The sequence below is a fragment of the Crocodylus siamensis genome, chromosome 4 (genome assembly GCF_052110815.1).
Source record: "Crocodylus siamensis isolate JL-2025a chromosome 4, ASM5211081v1, whole genome shotgun sequence".
NCBI classification, from domain to species: Eukaryota; Metazoa; Chordata; order Crocodylia; family Crocodylidae; genus Crocodylus; species Crocodylus siamensis.
The window spans coordinates 18,763,016-18,783,222 of record NC_143398.1 but is presented as its reverse complement, the minus strand read 5'-3'; the positions used below and the strand labels follow the sequence as shown (position 1 = coordinate 18,783,222).

Here is a 20,207-nt window from a genome sequence, read left to right as displayed (position 1 = left end):
GCTGCAGCTGTGCAGTCATCCCAGCAGCACAATGACAGCTGGATGTCACTACTGCCCCCATGTGTGTCCTGATGTCTTGGGTGCCTGGCTTCCTGTTACATCTCTAATCAAAACTACACATAATCTTCCACAACTTAGTCCTTAGTTACTAGGCATGTGTGAAGCAGCTAGTATTTGCTTCGGATTCAGATTTGGTCAATTTGGGGGACAATGATTTGATTTGGTGATTTGAATCGCTGCCTTGAATTGATTCACCCAAATCTAATTTGGAGATTTGGCCACTGCAGAACAGTTCGAATCTCCGAATCAAACAGGCCCCATCCTCTGCCTGCTCTCCCACCCCCTCCATGGCTGCCGTGCCCAGCCCCAGCTCCCAGCTCTTTAAAAAAAGAAAAGCCTTATTAGTTACTCTCCTAAATCACTATGACCAAACTCATATTAATACATGTGTGGGATTGCCAAGACATTAGTAAGACTCCGATAAAAGCCATTAAACTACATTATCATTTGGATCTGGACATATTATTTCCAATCTGTGGAATTAGATAATTTTGATTTAAATAAAGGAAACATAAAAAAAATGAAATGTCTTATAGTATGATTTTCTATTGGCAATACAAGACAGCTACAATACTGTTCCTTATCAGCCAAGGCAATCTCTTCTCTTATGGTATTTAAAACATACCCACCTGCTGGGTATACTCATCCCTATTTGACATCAAAAGAAATCCACCATCATCAAGAATAACACAGTCGACATGCTATAAAAAAATGAAAAAAGATCATATGTATTTTAGAAAAGATATGGAAACTTGTTCTTTTACAAGCAAGCAGATGCCCTGAGAAAATACTGAAAGACTCAAATTCATGCCCCTCTTTTCAAAAGAAATCAACCTGGCTATAAATAATCTATGAATTTAGATTAGTTTCCAACCATCAGAACCTAGGAGATCCACGTTAAAATTTATATTAAGGATTTTAGGCAAATTCCTGGGTCACACATTCAATTCTCTATTGATCCAGTAATTTGACCCTCTTTTATTCCGATTAACACTTGGCAAAGATGTTTTGGGTTTGGCACCTGGTATTCAGACTGTGTAGTAATACAGATTATATGACAACTCTGGAACAAGCTAATAGAAGTGGATCTATAACAGTACCATAAAAGTTTGAACAGATCAAGGGGCTGCTCATGACTTTAAGTTGTTTTGTAAATGACTATTGGCTCAGAATACTTTACTAGTCCCAAGAGTGCCATGTCTTTGTAACAGCCCTATAAAGTGACCAAAACTTTTGAACTGCTCTTGCCTTTATGCCATGGGGCCTTTTTTAATTTGCTTTTAAAGTTAAGTCTCAAGACAGCAGACCCTAGTCTTGCTGCCTATTATTATTTCATTTTAATTAATGTATTTTAATCTCTCTGTTCCACCCTGGCCAAGTGTCAGGTGCTGGAAGTGGAAAGTCAATTAATTAATTATAACCCATACACTCTAGACACCTGTGTGGTCTGAGATTTTGAAGGTACGGATGGGCTAGCTAATTAGCTGACCTACTCAATTAACCTGCTTGACATAATTGCTACACTCAACAGTCACTCTTCAAACCATATAAGGACCTCATATAAATCCAGATTTAGGGAAGCAATATTAATATACCATCACATGTTCAAAATAGGAAATCTAGTAGTCTTTTCCTCCCTCTCTCCCCTTCCCCCCCCCCAACAATGTACAGAGGGTCTATGAGGTAAGTAATGAATTTACAATTCTTTAGTTAAAAGGTTGCATTTTCCCCTCTCCTCACATTCCCTGTCATCTTTTGTCTTTCTCCTTCTCATATCCATGTCTTATCCTGTTTTCTCTCTTATTCAATATCAGATCTGTATTCCCTAATCAAATTCTTTGTTGCTTCACATAATATTTTATCCTGTTCTTTGTTTCTCCGTAGCTCTTATATATCCTTTAGTTTTTGATGACTCCATTACCTACTATTTCATTAATCTCTCCCCTTACTCCTCCTCTTTCTATCAGAATCATCTACCATCTCTTCCAAAACAGGCAAGGTAGATAACTCTGAAAAGGTTGCTTCTGTCCATGCCCTTCAGGAAGTAACCAGTGGCCTTATTTTTTGATAGACCCAAAGAAAGAGAGTCCTCTTTGCTTAATCTGCTAGGTATTTAATTAAAAGTGCATTCTTACCATACTGTTTCTTTCACAGCCACAGAGTTCACTGTTGCACTGAAAAGAAAGAAATATAAATGTATTTAGGAAACTGCTTCTGTACTATGTGGTGATGTTCACTGTCTTAAACGTACAAATGCTTGCACTGTATTCAAGATGAAGCCAAGTGTTCTTATGTCCATATATGCCATCAATTTATCTTCAGGTATTATACTGCCACCCATCATGATAATAGTAGAGCTCCTTCCCTATGTAGTCAATTAGTAATAGCAAAACACCCAATGGCCTTTCTGTCTGGTTTGGTTTTAATGACATCTGAGTTATGAGACTGTCTGGGGAAGTTTAGGAATAGTATACCCTATATCTATGCAAGGGGTTGAAATAGATGACCCCTGAAGTCCCTTTCAACACTACGGTTATAAGATAAAGTACTTATGTTTTGTACATAGGAAAATACATAGGAACACTCCCTATTGTCCTTTTGTAGCGATATTTGCGCACTGAGTTTTACTGAAAAGTGAAACCAACTGATGAAATAGGACTGCACGTTTTAAACAGCTTAGTGTCTTTTTTCCCTAAGCGTGCCCCTTTATTCTCTCCCTCCCCCCATTTTTTTTTCTTTCTGTTATAATGGTCCATACAGTTCCCAGACAGTTCCACATATTCTCTTGCACCCACTGAATTTCTACAGGTCTAATTTGTCTTTCCTATACCCAGCTTGCTTTGTTTATGTGCTGATGATCTAGGCCAAAGCAGTTGCTTCTCTGCACTTTGCTTGCCAAAAGTGCGATAAAGGCCAGGTAAAGATCTGAGCTTCCCAAATGTAGCAGTGATTGCTGACTCCTTCAATTACTCCATCCATGCCTACCTTTTCCCCTTTTAAATGCATGAGGACCTTCCTTCTCTGTTCCTACCAACACATTTTCTCCTCACCCCTTTCATATCTACAAATGAACTATGGGAATCTGGTTAACAATGTGCTTACCACCTGACTTCTCAGTTTCAGTATAAACCCTTAATTGTACCTGCCTACCTTTTTTCCCTGCTAAACAAAAGTTGGTTTACAATCATAAGGAGTCTCCCAACCAGCTTTTCTTGGGAGATTTTGATTTGTTAATAAATTCTGTTGTTTGAAAGAAGGTCTCGCATGTCATTTTCCATGGTTTATTCTGTTCTAACTTCCAAGTAAATAATTGAAAAAATGCATTCTCCGTTTATATAGATTTATTTTGTGTGTTTTGAATTATTTAAATGTGTGCCAGTTGGCAACCATGCACCAAATATAAAATTAAAATATAGTAACGCTATGTCAGCTTATGGATGTGCCCTAGATATTTTTGAAAAACCTAAGTTAAGTTCAACAGAAGACAACTAATTCCTTACCAGGCTCTTGATTGTGGTTTTTGTAAAATTTTCCATCCAACTGGTTGTATCAATTTTTACTCCAACAACTAACAGGAGATACAAGAAAGGCTATTTAGTAAAATGTAAGAAAAATGAAGGAACAAACAGCAAAGGAAAACCATCACAATAAAAAGTAATATAGGAAATGAAAAGAAGAAATCTTATTTTTGATCATTCACCTGCCCTCTAAGACCCTTTCTCAGATTAATAAACTAGATATTTTTACTCAGACACTGCTAGATCTTTGGCTTGGTTTCTACCAACAAAATTAAAATAGTCTTGCGGAAAAGAATGTTTGATAAACAGAAGCTGCTTTGTGATTGCAATTAGATGTCTCAATGACCTTAACGAAGGGCAATAACAAAAGAACGTTTGTATTTAGTGTCTGAAGCGTTCCACCTTACCTGCAGGTTTGAGAAGTTTTCCATTAATGGTTATTTCCACCGCCTTGCTTACCATAATACCTGTTTCATAGGTACCAGTCTCTGGGGGTACAGGAAAAAAGGAGTTAAGAGTAACACAATCTTCTTCCATTCAAAAAAGAAAAAAAAAAATAGCCATCCTCTCCCAGTCCATCCTCAAACTTGAAATAAGCTATTATTTAAAAGGTAAACCCAGAACTTTTGCAATCAGGCTAATAAACATATTTGAAATCATCGCAACATAATATTTCCTACATCTAAGAAGGAGAGTATTTCAGTCACTACAGCCTCTGCTTTAGAGGAGTTTTACAAGGTTAACACTCCTCAGCATCCAGTAATGAGCTCCTCTCTCTAATCAGGTTATTATTGGGCATTTTATTCGGTTTTAAGTAGTACAGAAGGTCACAACCATTTCTGGAGAATAATGTTGATCTGTAAAATAATGAAAATGCATACATTATATTGTTAAATGAAGCAGTAGATTGTTTCTGTGGATCTTTTATACCTGCTGTCCTTGAGACTAGATCCAATGCTAATAAGTTCTAGCGACTCAGCTAGACAAGACTGCTATGAGAGCACCTCTGTAACTGTGATACTGATATATGAGGAAAGTGCATGCCTATGATTGCCTTCAACAAAAAATATGCATTTGAGAAAGATTTGAATTAATTACATTTAAAGCTATCTGCACATCTTTGCCCATTAGCCATAGATTCCAATATATACAGAGCACAGATCATATACTGGGATCGGCAGCAAAAGATTATTTTCACTGATAAGAGGCTATTTCCATAACTGAGCATCATTTTTCTCAGAGCTGCTGCTCCAGTGAACTGCCAGACTGTACTGGAACAGCAGTATTGCAAACTATGCTGAAGCAGTGATCTCAAATTGTAGAAAGCAAGCATCCAAGATCATATTTATGCTTTGCAGACAGCTTTGTAGTTTCAAAGTAATGAGGACTTACTGTTGTAGTATGGAGCGGTGAAAATATAGTTGTCATTATCCAAGCTCCGTTTATAGAAACTGAGTTCATACGTTTCAGGCTTTTCACACCAATCTTCTCCTGCCCTAAATATGAAAAAGAAAATTAATGGGAACAAGAAGGATGGTTAGCTTTTCATTTTAAATTGAACAGAAAAATATTTGTGGGTATCTTAACTGACAACTTCTACTTATTAGAGTGCTCAGATACTGCATTATTGCCTATCTTAGAAAAAAAAATCTGAGCTTTCACCAACTTATTTGCAAGCTCCAGTCATGAAAACGAGGAGAAAACACAAAAATGGGAGAAAAGGTTCCTGACAACAATATGTATGGGTTTTCATGTTTTTAGCTATATTTTCTGAAAAACAGCTATGCATAACTGGTTTTAAGCCATGTAAATATAGATTTATTTTGCATGGCATCTTTTGCATGTCATTCCAAAATACTTTGTGGAGTTAACTAATAGTAGAAGAAAATAGAATAAGTTTTTGAGGCAAGCCCATTGCAGACAATTACCCATTACTTTGTATATTGTTCCCCACAAGGTATTGTAATACAGGGAAAAAGTTACATTTGCCATTTAAATATATATGACTGTAATATCCCTGCCCTGCTCCCAGCATGAATCATTAAAGGTGAATTTTTTCATGACATGGTAGGAAATCTGATTATTTCATTTGGCATTTATGCTCTCCATTAAAGTATCAGCATTCCTCCTCTAAGTCCTGGGACAGTGTGGTATATTCTAAAGCACCGACTGCTAAAGTATTCAAGCTTGTCTGCTTCTCAAATACTTCGGAGCAATTACAAGTTAAAATAGAAAGACTGTTATTCCAAGACATAATGCTATTCTATGCTAATAAGATGTTTGAGTCCCTGTGACCTGCTTGGTATTTGGTATGAATTCAATAACATTATAAGCCAGTTTCATGTAGTGACATTGCTAAAATCTGCTTATAAAAAATATCAGGATAGAGGTATTTGTTCCCATGTGTAACAAGACAGATTTATTCAGCAGACGTTGCTCTCAGCTGTACTCATTCAGTGCACCACAAGTATCTGACTTAAAGAAAGATCAGTTGATTTCTCCTTTCAAATTCACCTGAACTGTAGGCATCCATGAAAAAGCTAATCCTTGGTGGTTAGAACCGCTCACACTTTACTCTCTTATTCGTTCTCCTCAACTTTGCTCTCAAATGTTTTTTATCTGCATCAAACCCAAAACCATGTGGACTTTTCAAAGTTCACAGAGCAAGAGCCAACTAATACAGAAAAGGTCAGCATACCTCATTACAAAGTGGATAATACTTGGTCAAGCACTTGTCTCTAAACCTGTGCCCCTTCTCTACCAGAAACAGATCACTTTTAGGCACACAGAAATCGCAGGTGCCCCAAACCTTGCCTTGATAGATAAAATGGGGATATTTCCCTGAGCTAGTTTTACATAATTGAAATGCCTGAATAATACGAAAACTAATTTTTCTGAAGCATTGCAACGGTTGGGGGTAGGGAGGCAACCTGTTTTGCAGGCATGCCATAGATTAGCCCAGCATCCTTCCCAGGTGCCCCTCTGATCCCCTTCCCCTGCCCAACCTGCTGCTCTGCTACCTGTGCTGTGTTCCCTGTTACTTTACTTTCTTCCCCTGCTCTTATCTGCTGCAGTGCTCCTTGGTCCATCCCTTCTCAGTGCTGCAGGTTGGCTGCTCCTTCACTATTAGATGCATCAAATTTTAGCCTGGGCTATCCATAATATAATCACATTAGGACGGGAGAAGGAGAAAGAAAGAGAATGGTCGGATGGCTAGTGAACATGTCATATTCGGTTAAGTGTTCTCTGTCTACAAAAGAGAAGTTATTTCAGTTTGGATACCAATATTTTCATCCCATCATGACAAAACTAGAGTAGGTGAGTCAGCCCTGTAACTTCACTTCAGAGTGTGGAGATGCCTGTAGCTAGACTGCTGGGTATGAAGAGCTTTGCGTGGGCAACAGTATTTTCAAGGACAGGAAAAATGACACACAACCAACTGAGTAATTATAGAAAACTGCTTTCACTTTTGTTTTTGTTTTATTTGTATTAAGGGTTAAGCAATTATGAAAGATATTGCAGGAATCCTCTTACCTAGTACATACAACAAAAGAAACAGCAAAGTTATTTTAACCATGTATGAAAAGTATAGGACAAGACAACTTAAATAATGGCATTGCTCTTCTTTTCTACATGTTTTGGGTTCCTAGCTATTTCACTTGTACATGTAACATTCATTATTTTGATATTCTAAACCAGCAGCTTGCAAATACTATAATACAGTATATCATTCAAAAATAAAATCTTACTTTCTCGGATACACTCTAGTGATTCCACCATCCGTAACAACAAAACGTGCAACAACTCCATCATTACTGAAAGAGAGAGAGGTCTAAATGAAAACTAACGGAAATCATTACCAGCTTCACCATCACAATAGTCATTGTTTAAGTGGATAATTGTAAAGAAACCACCTACAGCTTTTTAGCCAGCATTAAATACTCAAATATACATACATTTAGCAAATCTAGTTTTACATATTGATTTTGATTTCAAACAACAAAACAAATTGTACTTTTGGAGCTTCAATAGTTGAAAAATTCCAAAAATGCGCCACCAGCTATATAGGTAACAAAAAGTGTACTCACGGAGCCTGCTTACTCCAGAAATTCTGCGCAAGGTCATCTGTAAATCCAGCATCCAGCAAAACTCGAATGACCATATCAGTATTACCTAGCAAAAAAGACAAGTTAAAATCACTAAGAGCACATGCTTTTTAGGTCTTTAAAACCTGATACAAATGAAACTCCAAGTTGCCAGGCTCCTGACAACTAAAACATTCACGGCTTCTGATGAGAATTTGTGTGCAGGTTAATTAAATAGTTAGGCCCAAACTATGAAACTTGAGATGTTCATTTTGACTACTGAATCACTACATATGTTCAAGTTTGACTGCTTTCTATTGTTCATCCAAATCTGTTTGTATCCAAAATGACCTTGTTTTAGAGATGAAAATGTCTGCTGCTTCCAGACTGCAAGAGGAGTTTCAGATGTTGATCAGCACTGAAAATCAAACCACTTTTATTTAGGTGCCTAAATTAAGTAAACTATTTTGAAATATTTAGCTTAACTTCAGCTTTGCCACCATTACATCCTATAAAGGTATCCATATGCTAGCAAAATAAACAAGTTGTTTAATAGAGAAGCATCCCAATTTTGCAAAGATGCTCTAGCAAAGATGTAAGTTAACATATTGTTATTATTAAAAGCACATTTTCACACAAACATCTGACATTTCTACTTTTTCACACCATGTAATTATACAAAACGCAGTGCCTACTCTTTTCCACACAGCAAAGAGCTGCTTTGCAGAAAATGAAGAAACATCTTCCAATTATAAAATAAATTAACTGACTCTACTAGTTAAGAACATGTTTTAAAAATACAAAAAACACCAAGCAATTTTTCCTTCCCTTGGTGATGACTGTATTTTAAACTATCAGATTATATAGATTATATCTTCATTAGACCTTGAAAAGATTCAGATGTCATTGTTTCTCAGGTTTTGCTGGGGGACAGAATAAGAAAATTGGAGAAATGAGAAAATTTTGCAGGAGAACATTCTTTAAATTCAATATTGAAGTAAGTATTATACTTTTCTACTTAACAGTCATGGAAGATTCAAATGAAAGGAGTGAAACAAACAGAAACACCCTCTGTCTGACTCCAACGCCAGTCAGAGTCGCTGTGGTAGAAACCTGTGATTAGCTCCACAGGTGAGTTTACAAACATTTTCTTCAGTTTTGCTCCTGAGTTTCATTCAGAGGCTTGGATTCAAACAACCTCAGAATGTTACTTGGGCAAAACCCAACTTTTAACTATTTCCACATCAAAATAAAAAGGTCAATTAATCCAATTTAAAATCTGAATTTATAATGAAGCCTTCTGCATTTCAACTTCCAGACCCCATTGTCACCTGTGTCAGCCCAATCTCAATTAATACTGAAAAAGGATAATGAACTGTTATGTTTGTCAACACTTTTCTTACCCATTGGTGAGAGTGCTTATTAAAAGTGAATTATAGTTAAGAAAAAATAAATTTGAATATCATTTTGAATTTTAAATGGAAAGGTAGCAGTAATTTGACAATCTGCTGTGTGGTTTAATTACTCCCGGAAGCCCTAGTATGTACCAAAGCTGTCACTAAATGTGTCCTTAACACTCATTTAAGGAATGGTAATACAGATTACTGGCTTAGAGTTTTCATTTTCTAAAATTTCTTTCTGATTTATGTCATTTGAGATGAATAATCTTATTTCCAAGATTGACTCAGGAGATGTAAGCCATTATATAACTATACTATGTGGACAGAGGAGGGGCACTCTGAAGTGCTTTGGGTTAGAATACAAGGCAGTTGAGGGTGGTCTACTACAGACCTCCCAACCAAGAGGAGGACCTAGACCAGGAATTCTTAAGTCAGATCATGGAGGTAGTTAGGTCAAAGGATGTGGTAGACATAGGGGATCTGAACTTTTCAGACATCTGCTGGGAAGAGCAGTCAGCCAGGTCTGACCGCTCACGTAGGTTCCTAGCCAGAATGCAGGACCACCATCTAACCCAGGAGGTGCACAGCCCCACCAGGGGAGACACCTTGTTGGACCTGGTGCTGGCCATGGGTGACTACCTGGTGAGGGGGCTGCGGGTGCTCGACCACCTGGGCGACAGTGATCATTGCCTGTTGGAATTCACCATCCAGTGCAAGGTGGCAAAGGCCTACAGCAAGGCAGCAGCCCTAGATTTCAGAAGGGCAGACTTCAATGAGCTAAGGAGAATAGTTGGGGAAGTACTGAGGTCCCGGAGGGGAGAGGAGTCAGGTGTCCAAGGAGAGTGGTCACTCCTTAAGGAGACAATCCTCCAAGCCCAAAGGGAGGTAATCCCAACATGGATCAAAGGGAGCAGGAGGGCACATAAGCCCCCATGGCTCACCAAAAGCATCCAGGAATGTCTCCGAGCAAAAAGGGAGGTGTACACCCAATGGAAGGGAGGGGCCGTCACCAAGGAGGACTATACTGCGGTTGCTCGGAGATGCAGTTAGGAAGGCGAAGGTAGAGATGGAACTGAGACTAGCTTCCTGGATCAAGGACAACAAGAAGTGCTTTTTTAAATACATTGGGGGTAAAAAGAAGGTTCCGGGTAATGTGGGGCCCCTGCAGAACATGCTAGGAAATATGGTCATCACACCAGACGACAAAGCCAACATATTTAACGATTTCTTTGCCTCCATTTTCCTAAGCAGGGACCGGAACAGTCACCCCCCACTCTGGGCCCTCCTTAGACCCCGGTGGAGGCGCACTTAGGTGAAGGGTTAGTGAGGAACTAGTTAGAAAACTTCTGGAAGAACTGGATGTATTCAAATCAGCTGGTCTGGATGATCTCCACCCCAGAGTACTGAGGGAATTGGCTGAGGTCATTGCAGGACACCTGGCACAGCTTTACGAGCACTCATGGTGCTCTGGTGTGGTGCCAGAGGACTGAAAGAGGGCCATTGTGGTTCCCATCTTCAAAAAGGGGAGGAAGGAGGACCTGGGAAACTATAGGCCAGTTAATCTTACCTCAATCCTGGGCAAGCTTTTTGAGAAAATTATTCTGGCGCATATCCACGAGGGGCCAGCAGGGAAGATTATGCTTAGGGGCAACCAACACGGGTTCATTAGTGGCAGGTCCTGTCAGACCAACCTGGTGGCCTTCTATGACCAGATCACCAAATCCTTAGATGCAGGGGTAGCAGTAGACATAGTCTTCCTCAACTTTCAGAAGGCCTTTGACACTGTCTCTCACCCCATTCTCATTAAGAAACTGGGGGACTGTGGTGTCGACACCCACACAGTCAATTGGGTCGCCAACTGGCTGGAGGGCTGCACCCAAAGAGTGGTGGTGGATGGGTCATTTTTGACTTGGAGGGACGTGGACAGTGGGGTCCCGCAGGGCTCGGTCCTCGGGCCCACACTGTTCAACACCTTCATCAGTGACTTGGACGAGGGGGTAAAAAGCACCCTGTTCAAATTTGCTGATGACACTAAGATGTGAGGGGATGTGGGCACACTAGAAGGAAGCAACAGGCTTCAATCGGACCTAGACAGGTTACAAGGGTGGGTGGATGAGAATAGGATGGGATTCAACACAGACAAGTGCAAAGTGATGCAACTGGGGAGGAACAACCGACACCATACCTACAGGTTGGGGAACACCACACCTACAGGTTTGGCTCTTGTCAGCACAGAGGCAGAAAAGGATCTTGGGGTCATCATTGACTCCAAGATGAATGTGGGCCGGCAGTGTGGAGAGGCAGTCAGAAAGGCCAACCGTACCTTGTCATGCATCCACAGATGCATCTCGAGCAGGTCCAAAGAGGTGATCCTCCCTCTCTATGCGGCACTGGTCAGGCCACAGCTGGAGTACTGCGTCCAGTTCTGGGCGCCGCACTTCAAGAGGGACGTGGACAGCATGGAGAGGGTCCAGAGGAGGGCCACTCGCATGATCAGGGGACAGCAGGGCAGGCCCTATGAGGAGAGGCTATGGGACCTGAACTTGTTCAGCCTCCACAAGAGAAGGCTGAGGGGGGATCTAGTGGCCTGTCAGGGGGGATCAGCAGGCACTGGGGGAGTCCCTGTTCCCCTGAGCACTGCCAGGAGTGACCAGGAATAATGGTCACAAGCTGGCAGAGGGTAGGTTTAGGTTAGATATCAGGAGGCGCTACTTCACGGTCAGGGCAGCTAGGGTCTGGAACCAACTTTTAAGAGAAGTGGTGCTGGCTCCTACCCTGGGGGGTTTTAAGAGGAGGTTGGATGAACATCTTGCTGGGGTCATTAGACCCTAATACTCTTTCCTGCCATGGCAGGGGGTCGGATTAGATGATCTACTCAGGTCCCTTCTGATCCTAGAAACTATGAAACTACGAAACTCGCATGATTGGGGCAACAGGGCAGGCCCAACGAGGAGAGGCTACGGGACCTGAACCTGTTCAGCCTCCACAAGAGAAGGCTGAGGGGGGATCTTGTGGCCAGTTACAAACTAGTCAGAGGGGACCAGCAGGCACTGGGGATGTCCCTGTTCCCCCAAGCACTGCCAGGAATGACCAGGAATAACGGTCACAAGCTGGCAGAGGGTAGATTTAGGCTAGATATCGGGAGGTGCTACTTCACGGTCAGGGCGACTAGGATCTGGACAAACTTTTAAGAGAAGTGGTGCTGGCTCCTACCCTGGGGATCTTTAAGAGGAGGTTAGATGTACACCTTGCTTGGGTCTTTTGGGGTCTCCTCACATCCCAGAACTCTTTCCTGCCATGGCAGGGGGTCAGACTCAATGATCTGCTCAGGTCCCCTCCTACCCGAGAAATTATGAAACTATGAGACATAAGACAAATGTGAGGACAGTTACATAAAAAGGAGTAAGTTTTATAGAGTTAGCTTGTGAAAGCATTTCACATGTGGTTAGGTGGTCATACCATTCTAGTTAAGTGGTTTAACGAAACTTATGTTTTATATAAAAACTATCAGACAAAAAAACTGAGAATGTGACATCTCTGCTTCAGTGAAAATTGATTCCAGATAGTGACAGATACCACAGAGATAGACAGTCTATTTTTCTCTCAAATTACTAACAATGCTAACAGGAGATGCATACTGAAACACATACATTCATTGTGCCATTAAAGTCTGATACACAGCTGTCTACTTAAGTTCACTTTGGTTTTAGATGCATTACTTCATCCAGCAATATTTTCCATAATTACAATGGGCTATCCTGCTGGAGCTGATAATGAGCTCCAAACCAAAAAACACAACCCAAAAAAACCTGTACTAATGTACAGTAAAACAACAACCCATTTCATCACATTGTTTCACTCTGAAAAATCAGAATGGAGTAATGGCATGTTCTCATTATCCAGAGAACATTTTTTGGTGTAGCCAAAGTCATAGCTGTGACCAAAACAAGGATTTTTGTGTATTTCGATTCCAGCATGTGTTTTTTACTGTTTGTACGTCTCTGAGCCAACAAGCTAAGGTTGAGTTCCAAGCTGAATTTCATCTTGTGCCTCTAATGCATTACTTTACTTTGTGTTTAAGTATAAGAATGTTCAATCATTTTGATTTTAATGGGTTTTCGCCTCTATGATGAAACTCAATGCAAAATCTGAAAACAAAAGGAGTACATGGGGATAGTTTTGAGCCTAATTCGACCTTCAGGACTTTGATTGCTGGCGACAGTGCATGAACTGGAAATAATCCAGTTTAACTTTAAGAGTCCAAACTGAGTTTTTTAGGATGACAGAGAAAAATATTCCCAACTCCTTGACCGAGTATATTTGCCAAGACTGTAACTGAGACACAATAAGCATTAGAAGCGTGCAATGCTAATCTTACATGGCTATTTTGCAAAGCAGAACTGCGTTAAGACCCTGATTCAGTAAAACTAAAGAGTGTGTAAGCAGTTCCCTGACTGCTATATCTGTTCCGAAGTTTTAAATTAAGCCCATCTTTAAGTCATCTACTAGATCAGGACTTTACCAAGTCAAAACATCTATGCTTCATGATTGAATCTTCCTCTGAGTTTCCCCAGATGTTTTGGCTTATTAAGAGCATCAGATTCTATCTTTGGTTCAATACCTGGCATGGCACTGATGCTTAAAAAAATAGCAAATAATAAATGATAATAATACATCGCTTTTATTCAAGGAACTGTAAATACTTGAAAAAACCTTGGCTAAAAATATAACCTATTTGGCAGATAGCTAACTTTCAACAGGTCACAGTAGTGAAAGGCACAACCCTACACTACTGAAAACCAAAGGTCAAAAGTCAAGAGTTGTACGGTTTTACTTCAGCAACCTCCTAAGTTTGCCCTTCTGGGTTTCATTCCTGAGATATTTGTGACTTTTTTATAATGTGTGTTTACATATACATCTTAGAAGATATTTTGTACTGTATTTCTAAGTGACACATTTATGAATAAAGGCTGCAAAATAATTATTTTGATTTCAATAGGTTTCATTAACAAAAAGTTGATCTCTTGAATACACAAGTTTCCCTTGTTTTATGCGGGTTCTGTATGTGCAAATTCGCTCTTATGCGATGACCCTTTTTATACCAAAAATTTGTTCTATCGAAGGAAAATTCATTCTTATGTGAACAGTGTGGTGAAAGCCCACAGTCAGCTGCTTAGTGCAATACACTGTGGGAGTGACACACACCAAAATATAGTCTCCTGTGTGGATCTGTGCTCCTCGCTTGTTGTCTGTGACACGTGTTTCTGTAGTTGCTATACCCATTATGATAGTGTCCTGTGTTTGTGTGTACTGTCTGCTGTTGGTGAGTACCAAAATTGTCTTGTAAAAGTGGTAGAAACGGGTCTTGGGGTCTGTACCATCAAGGTTTTGAATGTATCCCTATTTGTTACACAGTAAAGTGGGTTCCCTTTATGCGAATTCGAGTTATGTGCCGTTTTCCAGGAACACATGTACAGCATAAAGTAAGGGAAACCTGCACAAGAATCTTCTGCTGGGTTAGCAGGTGTACTGCTGCATAGTCATTTCCTACAACACTCATTTTCATATTGACAATACCAGTTTAAAATATGATGAAATTCATATGAATTGAAATTACAAAAGACCACAGTCAAAAGAACAGACTTTTATGGGCAGATCATGGAAGAGACCTCAGGAGGTCATTTAGTCTAATCCCCAACTCAAAGAAGGATCCATCCCCAACTAGATCATCCCAGCCAAAGCTTTGTCTATTCAGGCCTTAAAAACCTCCAAGGATGCAGCATCTACCACTTCTCTGGGTAACCTGTTCTAGGGTTTTTACTACCCCACTAGTGAGAAAATTCTTCCTAATAACTAACCTAAACTTCGCTTGCTGCAACTTCAGACTGTTGCTCCTTGTTCTGTCATCTGCCACCACTGAGAACAGTCCAGCTCCACCCTCTTTTGAACCTGCCTTCAAGTAGTTGAAGGCTGCTATGAAATCCCATCTCAGTCTCCTCTTCTCCAGACTAAATAAGACCAGTTCCCTCCGCCTGTCCTTGTAAGTCATGTCCCCTAGCCCCATAACCATTTTTCTTGCCCTCCACTGGATTTTCTCATATTTGTTCACATCCTTTCTAAACAGGGGGGCCCAAAACTGGATACAAGACTCCAGATGTGGCCTCACCAGTGCTGAATAGAGGAGAATAATCACTTCCCTGCACCTACTGCAACACACTTACCAGTGCAGCCCAGTATGCCATTCGCCTTCTTGACAGCAAGAGAACTCTGCTGGCTCATATTCAGCTTCTTGTCCACTGTGACCCCCAGGTCCTTTTGTGCAGAGCTGCTGCCCAGCCAGTCAGCCCCAGCCTGTACTGGTACATGGAATTGCTCTGTCCTAAGTGCAGGACTTTGCACTTGTCCTTGTTGAACCTCATGAGATTCCTTTTGGCCCAATCCTCCAATATGTCTAGGTCACTCTGCATCCTAGCCCTACCCTGCAGTGTATCTACTAATCCCCCCAGCTTAGTGTCATCTGCAAACTTGCTGAGGGCACTCTCTATGACATCTTCCAGGTCATTGATGAATATATTGAACAAAACTGGTCCAGGACTGACCCCTGGGCCACTCCACTTGATACCAGCTGACAACTAGACATCAATTCATTGACTACTACCCTCTGAGCCCAATGCTCCAGCCAGTTTTCTATTAATGTAACAATCCATTCATCCATCCTATACTTCCTTAGCTTGCCTGTGAAAAGGTTGTAGGAGACCATATAAAAAAAAAAGCCTTGCTAATATCAAGGTACATCACATCCACCCGTCTCCTCACATCCACAGAGCCAGTCACCTCATCATAACATAGAAGGCAATCCGGCTGGTCATGCACGACTTGCCCTTGGTGAATCCATGCTGACTGTTCCTAATCACCTTCTTCTCCTCTAAGTGCTTCCAGATGGATTCCTTGAGGATCTGCTCCATGATTTTTCCAGGGACTGAGATGAGGCAGACTGGTCTGCGGTTCCCTGGATCCTCTTTTTTCCCTTTGTTAAATACTGGCACCGTGTTTGCTCTTTTCCAATTATCCATGACCTGTCCTGATCACCATGAGTTTTCAAAGATGATGGCCAATGGCTTTGCAATCACATCAGCCAACTCCCTTGGTACCCTCTGGTGCATCCTGTCTGGCTCCCTGGACTTATATGTCTAGCTCTCCTAGATAGTCCCTAATCTGTTCTTTTGCCACTGAGGGCTGCTCACCTCCTCCCCGAACTGTGTTGCCCGGTGCAGAAGTCTGGAAGCTGACCATTCCTGTGAAGACTGAGGTGAAATAGGCACTGAGTACATCAGCCTTTTCTTCATCTGTCACAAGGTTGCCTTCCCTATATAGTAAGGGACCCACACTTTCTCTGAACCTCCTCTTGCTACCAACATACTTGTAGAAACCCTTCTTGCTACCCTTCACATCCCTTGCTGGCTGCAACTCCAATTGTGCTTTGCCTTCCTGACTTCAACCCTGTGTGTCCAAGCAATGCTTTTATATTCTTCCCTAGTTATCTCTCCAAGTTTCTGCTGCTTAGAATCTACCTTTTTGTGATTTAGTTTACTGAAGAGTTCCCTGTTAAGCCAAGCTGGTCTTCTACCATACTTGATAGTCTTCCTGTGCATCAGGATGGTTTGTTCCTGCACGCTCACTAAGGCTTCTTTAAAGTAGTCAGCTCTCCTGGACTCCTCTGGACTCCCAGATGTTACACTTTAGATGTGCTTATCCAGTTAATCGTGCCTTACAGTGTAACCTGGCCACACATTCAGTCAATTAAAAGCAAAACCAGACAACTTTTGTGTAATAATTCGGTATCCGGTTTCCATCACACCTTAAAATGAATGTGTGGCTGGGTGGACTGCACCTTTGCTTGAACAGGCCCTGGTGTGGTCCCTGCTGTCTCCTGATCAGCTAACTGGCGACAGCAACAGAACCACACTAGGGCTCAAATGGGCTTACTGGCTGATCTAGGGACCACTAGTAGGCAAGATGATGACAAGTGTAATTGGGGTTGGATCCCAAGTCCAAAACCCTGCATCTTGCCAAATATGTGCATGAAACTATGAAACTACACGCAGCATGACAGCAGATATTATTGCAGGGGCTGTGTATCAGATTCCATTACACCTTTAACTGAATACCTCTCAGAGGCCTAATAACACAAAACTAGTATTTGTGGGCATGCTGGCAGGCTTCCCTGTTTTCTGTTGCAGAAAACCCCAAAACTGAACAATCATTCTGCCTTTACAAAATTAAGAGTAAAAGGAACCTACAACATTAAGTTATTAAAAAAAAGATGTAAAACAGAGTTTCAGATAGCTATGTTTAGTATAAACATATAGGCTAAGTACAGGCAGTCAAAAAGCTCGAGGCAGAATCAATTAAACCTTGCAGGGTTTCGCTAAGCTGCAAAGATTGGATTGTGAGCAAATGTAACACAGGCTCGCCCTTGTTGGAGGCAAAGTAGGCAAATACCTGCGCTGGCCAGGCCAGAAGGCAGAGGCGCTTCTGCACAGCTCCCAGCCTGGCAGCACAGTCTAGTGGCACATGGCCATCCCTGATTGGCTGTCAAGTACACGGGCCAAACCCCCTGTTTTCACATCAGACCCTCCCCCGCCCAGAGCCCTAGGCTGAGGTCTGCATAGGACAGGGGTGCCTTGTGGTAGGGGCTTTTCTCCCGCAGACCAGCTTTCCTCCAGCAGCCTGGTGGGGTGGCAGGGATGGTGGGGTGGGTAACAGAGCCCCTTCAGCCTAACCATAGTACCCCAGCTAGGGTCTGGCACAGCTGGGGGCTTTTCCCCTGGCAGCTTGGCTTTCATCCCTGCAACCCATGGGGAGCTCTGTGACAGCTCAGGGGCCAGCTGGGCTCTGATGAAGCAGCCAGTGGGCAGAGGCTAGCCTATCTGCCCTGCAAGGGGGGCGGGGGGTTGGCAGGAGAGGTGCAAAATATCCTGGGATGGTGGGAGCCCGAGCATTAACTTGAGTCAGGATGGGATCTGGGACATATGTTAGATAGACCAATATAACCTAAATCAGTTAAGCCTGATACTACATCCATCCATGTTTATCTTAAACTGGTTTTGGTACCCTGCTGCTCTGTCAGAGTGCTGGTATACTCTGGCATTCTTGGAAGCTATGGTCATGAGAAAAATTCAAGCTCAAAAGGTAACGCTAATGCAACTCTTCAATAGTCTTCCTATCAACACCTCATACTTATTCTGAAACTGGCTCTGGTAGCTGGTAAATATCATGGATTCAGTTGTGGAAGTAGACATTAAGGCTAAGTACAGAAAGTCAAAACGCCTGAGGCTGAATTGATTCAATCTTTGCAGGTTAGTCTGAATTGTACGGATTGAACCAATACGCAAGTGAACAGACATCACTTTTCATTCTGGAAATGCAGCCACATGCTGGCAGTGGCTCAGGTCAGAAGCTTGGGGGAGCTAGAGCACACCTCCCTGCATGGCTGGAGCAGACATCTTGGGCTACAGCTAGCCCACCCATCCTGCGATGGTGGGATTTGTGGGGGAGATGCAATGCATCCTGGGATGCTGGGGGACTGTGAGTTAACTTGAGTTTGGACAGGATCTGGGACAGAAGTTCAAAAAACTGACTAAACCTAAATCAGTTAAATCTCATTCTACACCCATCCAGCATCCCAACATGCTCTCTGGGCTGGGTGGGGCTCTCTGCTCCACAGAAGAACTGGTCCCACCCCTTGTACTCCCTGGCTGCAGCTCAGGCAGAGACTTGCAGGCTGTTCCCCACCATGCCCCTCACCACTCCCTGTGGTGAATCCCTCCCTCCCCTCTGCCTTGCTGAGAGGTGTCTGTGTATTAGCTAGCAGACCTGATGCTGGCTGCAGTCCATTCTGTGACAAAGGCACAATCAACAGGTAGCTAGTAATGTCCATCTGTTGGTTTCTTAATGGGATGATAAACACTGAGCTAGGGGTGATAAATACTGTTATGAATTTTCTGCTGGGCTAATCCTGCCAGGGCCTGGCCACACCTTTGCCTCCCCCCAGCTCAGCACTGTGCAGTGACGGGAGGGCTACTCTAGCACCCCCTGGCTTCTAGCTTGAGCCACTGCAGGCATGTGCCTGCATTTCTGGAATGAAAAGGAAATGTCTATCCACGTTCAAACCAGTTCAAGCTTTGCAGGTTAGATCAACCTGCAAAGATTGAATAAGCCCTGATATGTTACAGATTTGAACTGGTTTCCAATCACTTATACCAATTTATATGTAATTTCCATCCCTAGCCTCAAGCAGGAGTGAACAGATAACACAGTTCCCTACACACCTATGTAACTTACTCGCATCCAGCAATTTTTTACACAGGAAAAATCAGGAATGTACACCAGTGTAAATTACACAAATGTAGGTGTCTTCTCTTTGTTTCCATCCTTGTGTATCTATTTGGCCAATGCAAATAAGCTATTTCTGTTTCCCTTATCCCTAGTTACCAAGTACTGTAAGAACGCCTACTGAAAGCAGCTAACTTCTCTCTTTGCTCTGGATTCCAGGGTGATTTACATTGGTGGAGAAAACTTTTAAATTATACTGGTGTAAATGTGTTTTTTGTTCAGGCCCTAGAAGACAAGGAAAACAATCTTTAAAATCTGCCTGTCACGGAGGCACTGGGGTACTCCGTGCCTGAGAGTGAGATAAGGTGAGCTGCCAATCACTGGGGTAGCTCAGCTGCTGGTTGCTGGGGCAACCAGGCAGGTCATGTGGCCAGAAGGGGGCAGGGCTGGGCCTTTATAAACAGCTCAGGCCGGACCCTGACTAGCAGTTCCCTTCTGGCAGCCGCTAGAGGAGGAGCTCTGCGGCAGAGCTGAGCGGCTTGAGCTGGTAGTTGCAACCTTGTCATTCTGCCCAGCTGCTATGATGCCAGGGATCAGAGGACCCTGAAGGGAGGTATGGTTAGGAGCCCTGGTGGGGGCTTGAAGTTGCCTTATGAGCAGGGAGGCTCTTTCGTGGTTTTGTTACAGCCGTTGGGCTAGGGTTTTGTTATAGTTACACCGGAGGACCAGGTGAGGCTGTAGGGGCGTGAGGAGGCCTCACAGGAGTGCCCCAGTGGCTTGGGGGGGTTCCTGGCACCCAGCAGGGGCGC

At 42.3% G+C, this 20,207-nt stretch overlaps 1 protein-coding gene across 4 annotated transcripts in view; it reads right to left on the bottom strand.

Moving 5' to 3' along the window:
- CACNA2D1 (calcium voltage-gated channel auxiliary subunit alpha2delta 1) overlaps positions 1-20,207 on the bottom strand; it is a 653,615-nt gene that overhangs the window by 24,649 nt on the left and 608,759 nt on the right. For all 4 annotated transcript variants that reach the window (XM_090041889.1, XM_090041890.1, XM_090041891.1 and 1 more), the window contains 7 exons: positions 7,667-7,751; positions 7,328-7,393; positions 4,971-5,074; positions 3,986-4,066; positions 3,561-3,628; positions 2,196-2,234; positions 690-761 (listed from right to left, as the gene is read on the bottom strand). In XM_090041889.1, the coding sequence (XP_089898015.1) occupies positions 690-761; positions 2,196-2,234; positions 3,561-3,628; positions 3,986-4,066; positions 4,971-5,074; positions 7,328-7,393; positions 7,667-7,751 (515 nt within the window). The remainder of the gene's footprint in view (positions 1-689; positions 762-2,195; positions 2,235-3,560; positions 3,629-3,985; positions 4,067-4,970; positions 5,075-7,327; positions 7,394-7,666; positions 7,752-20,207) is intronic.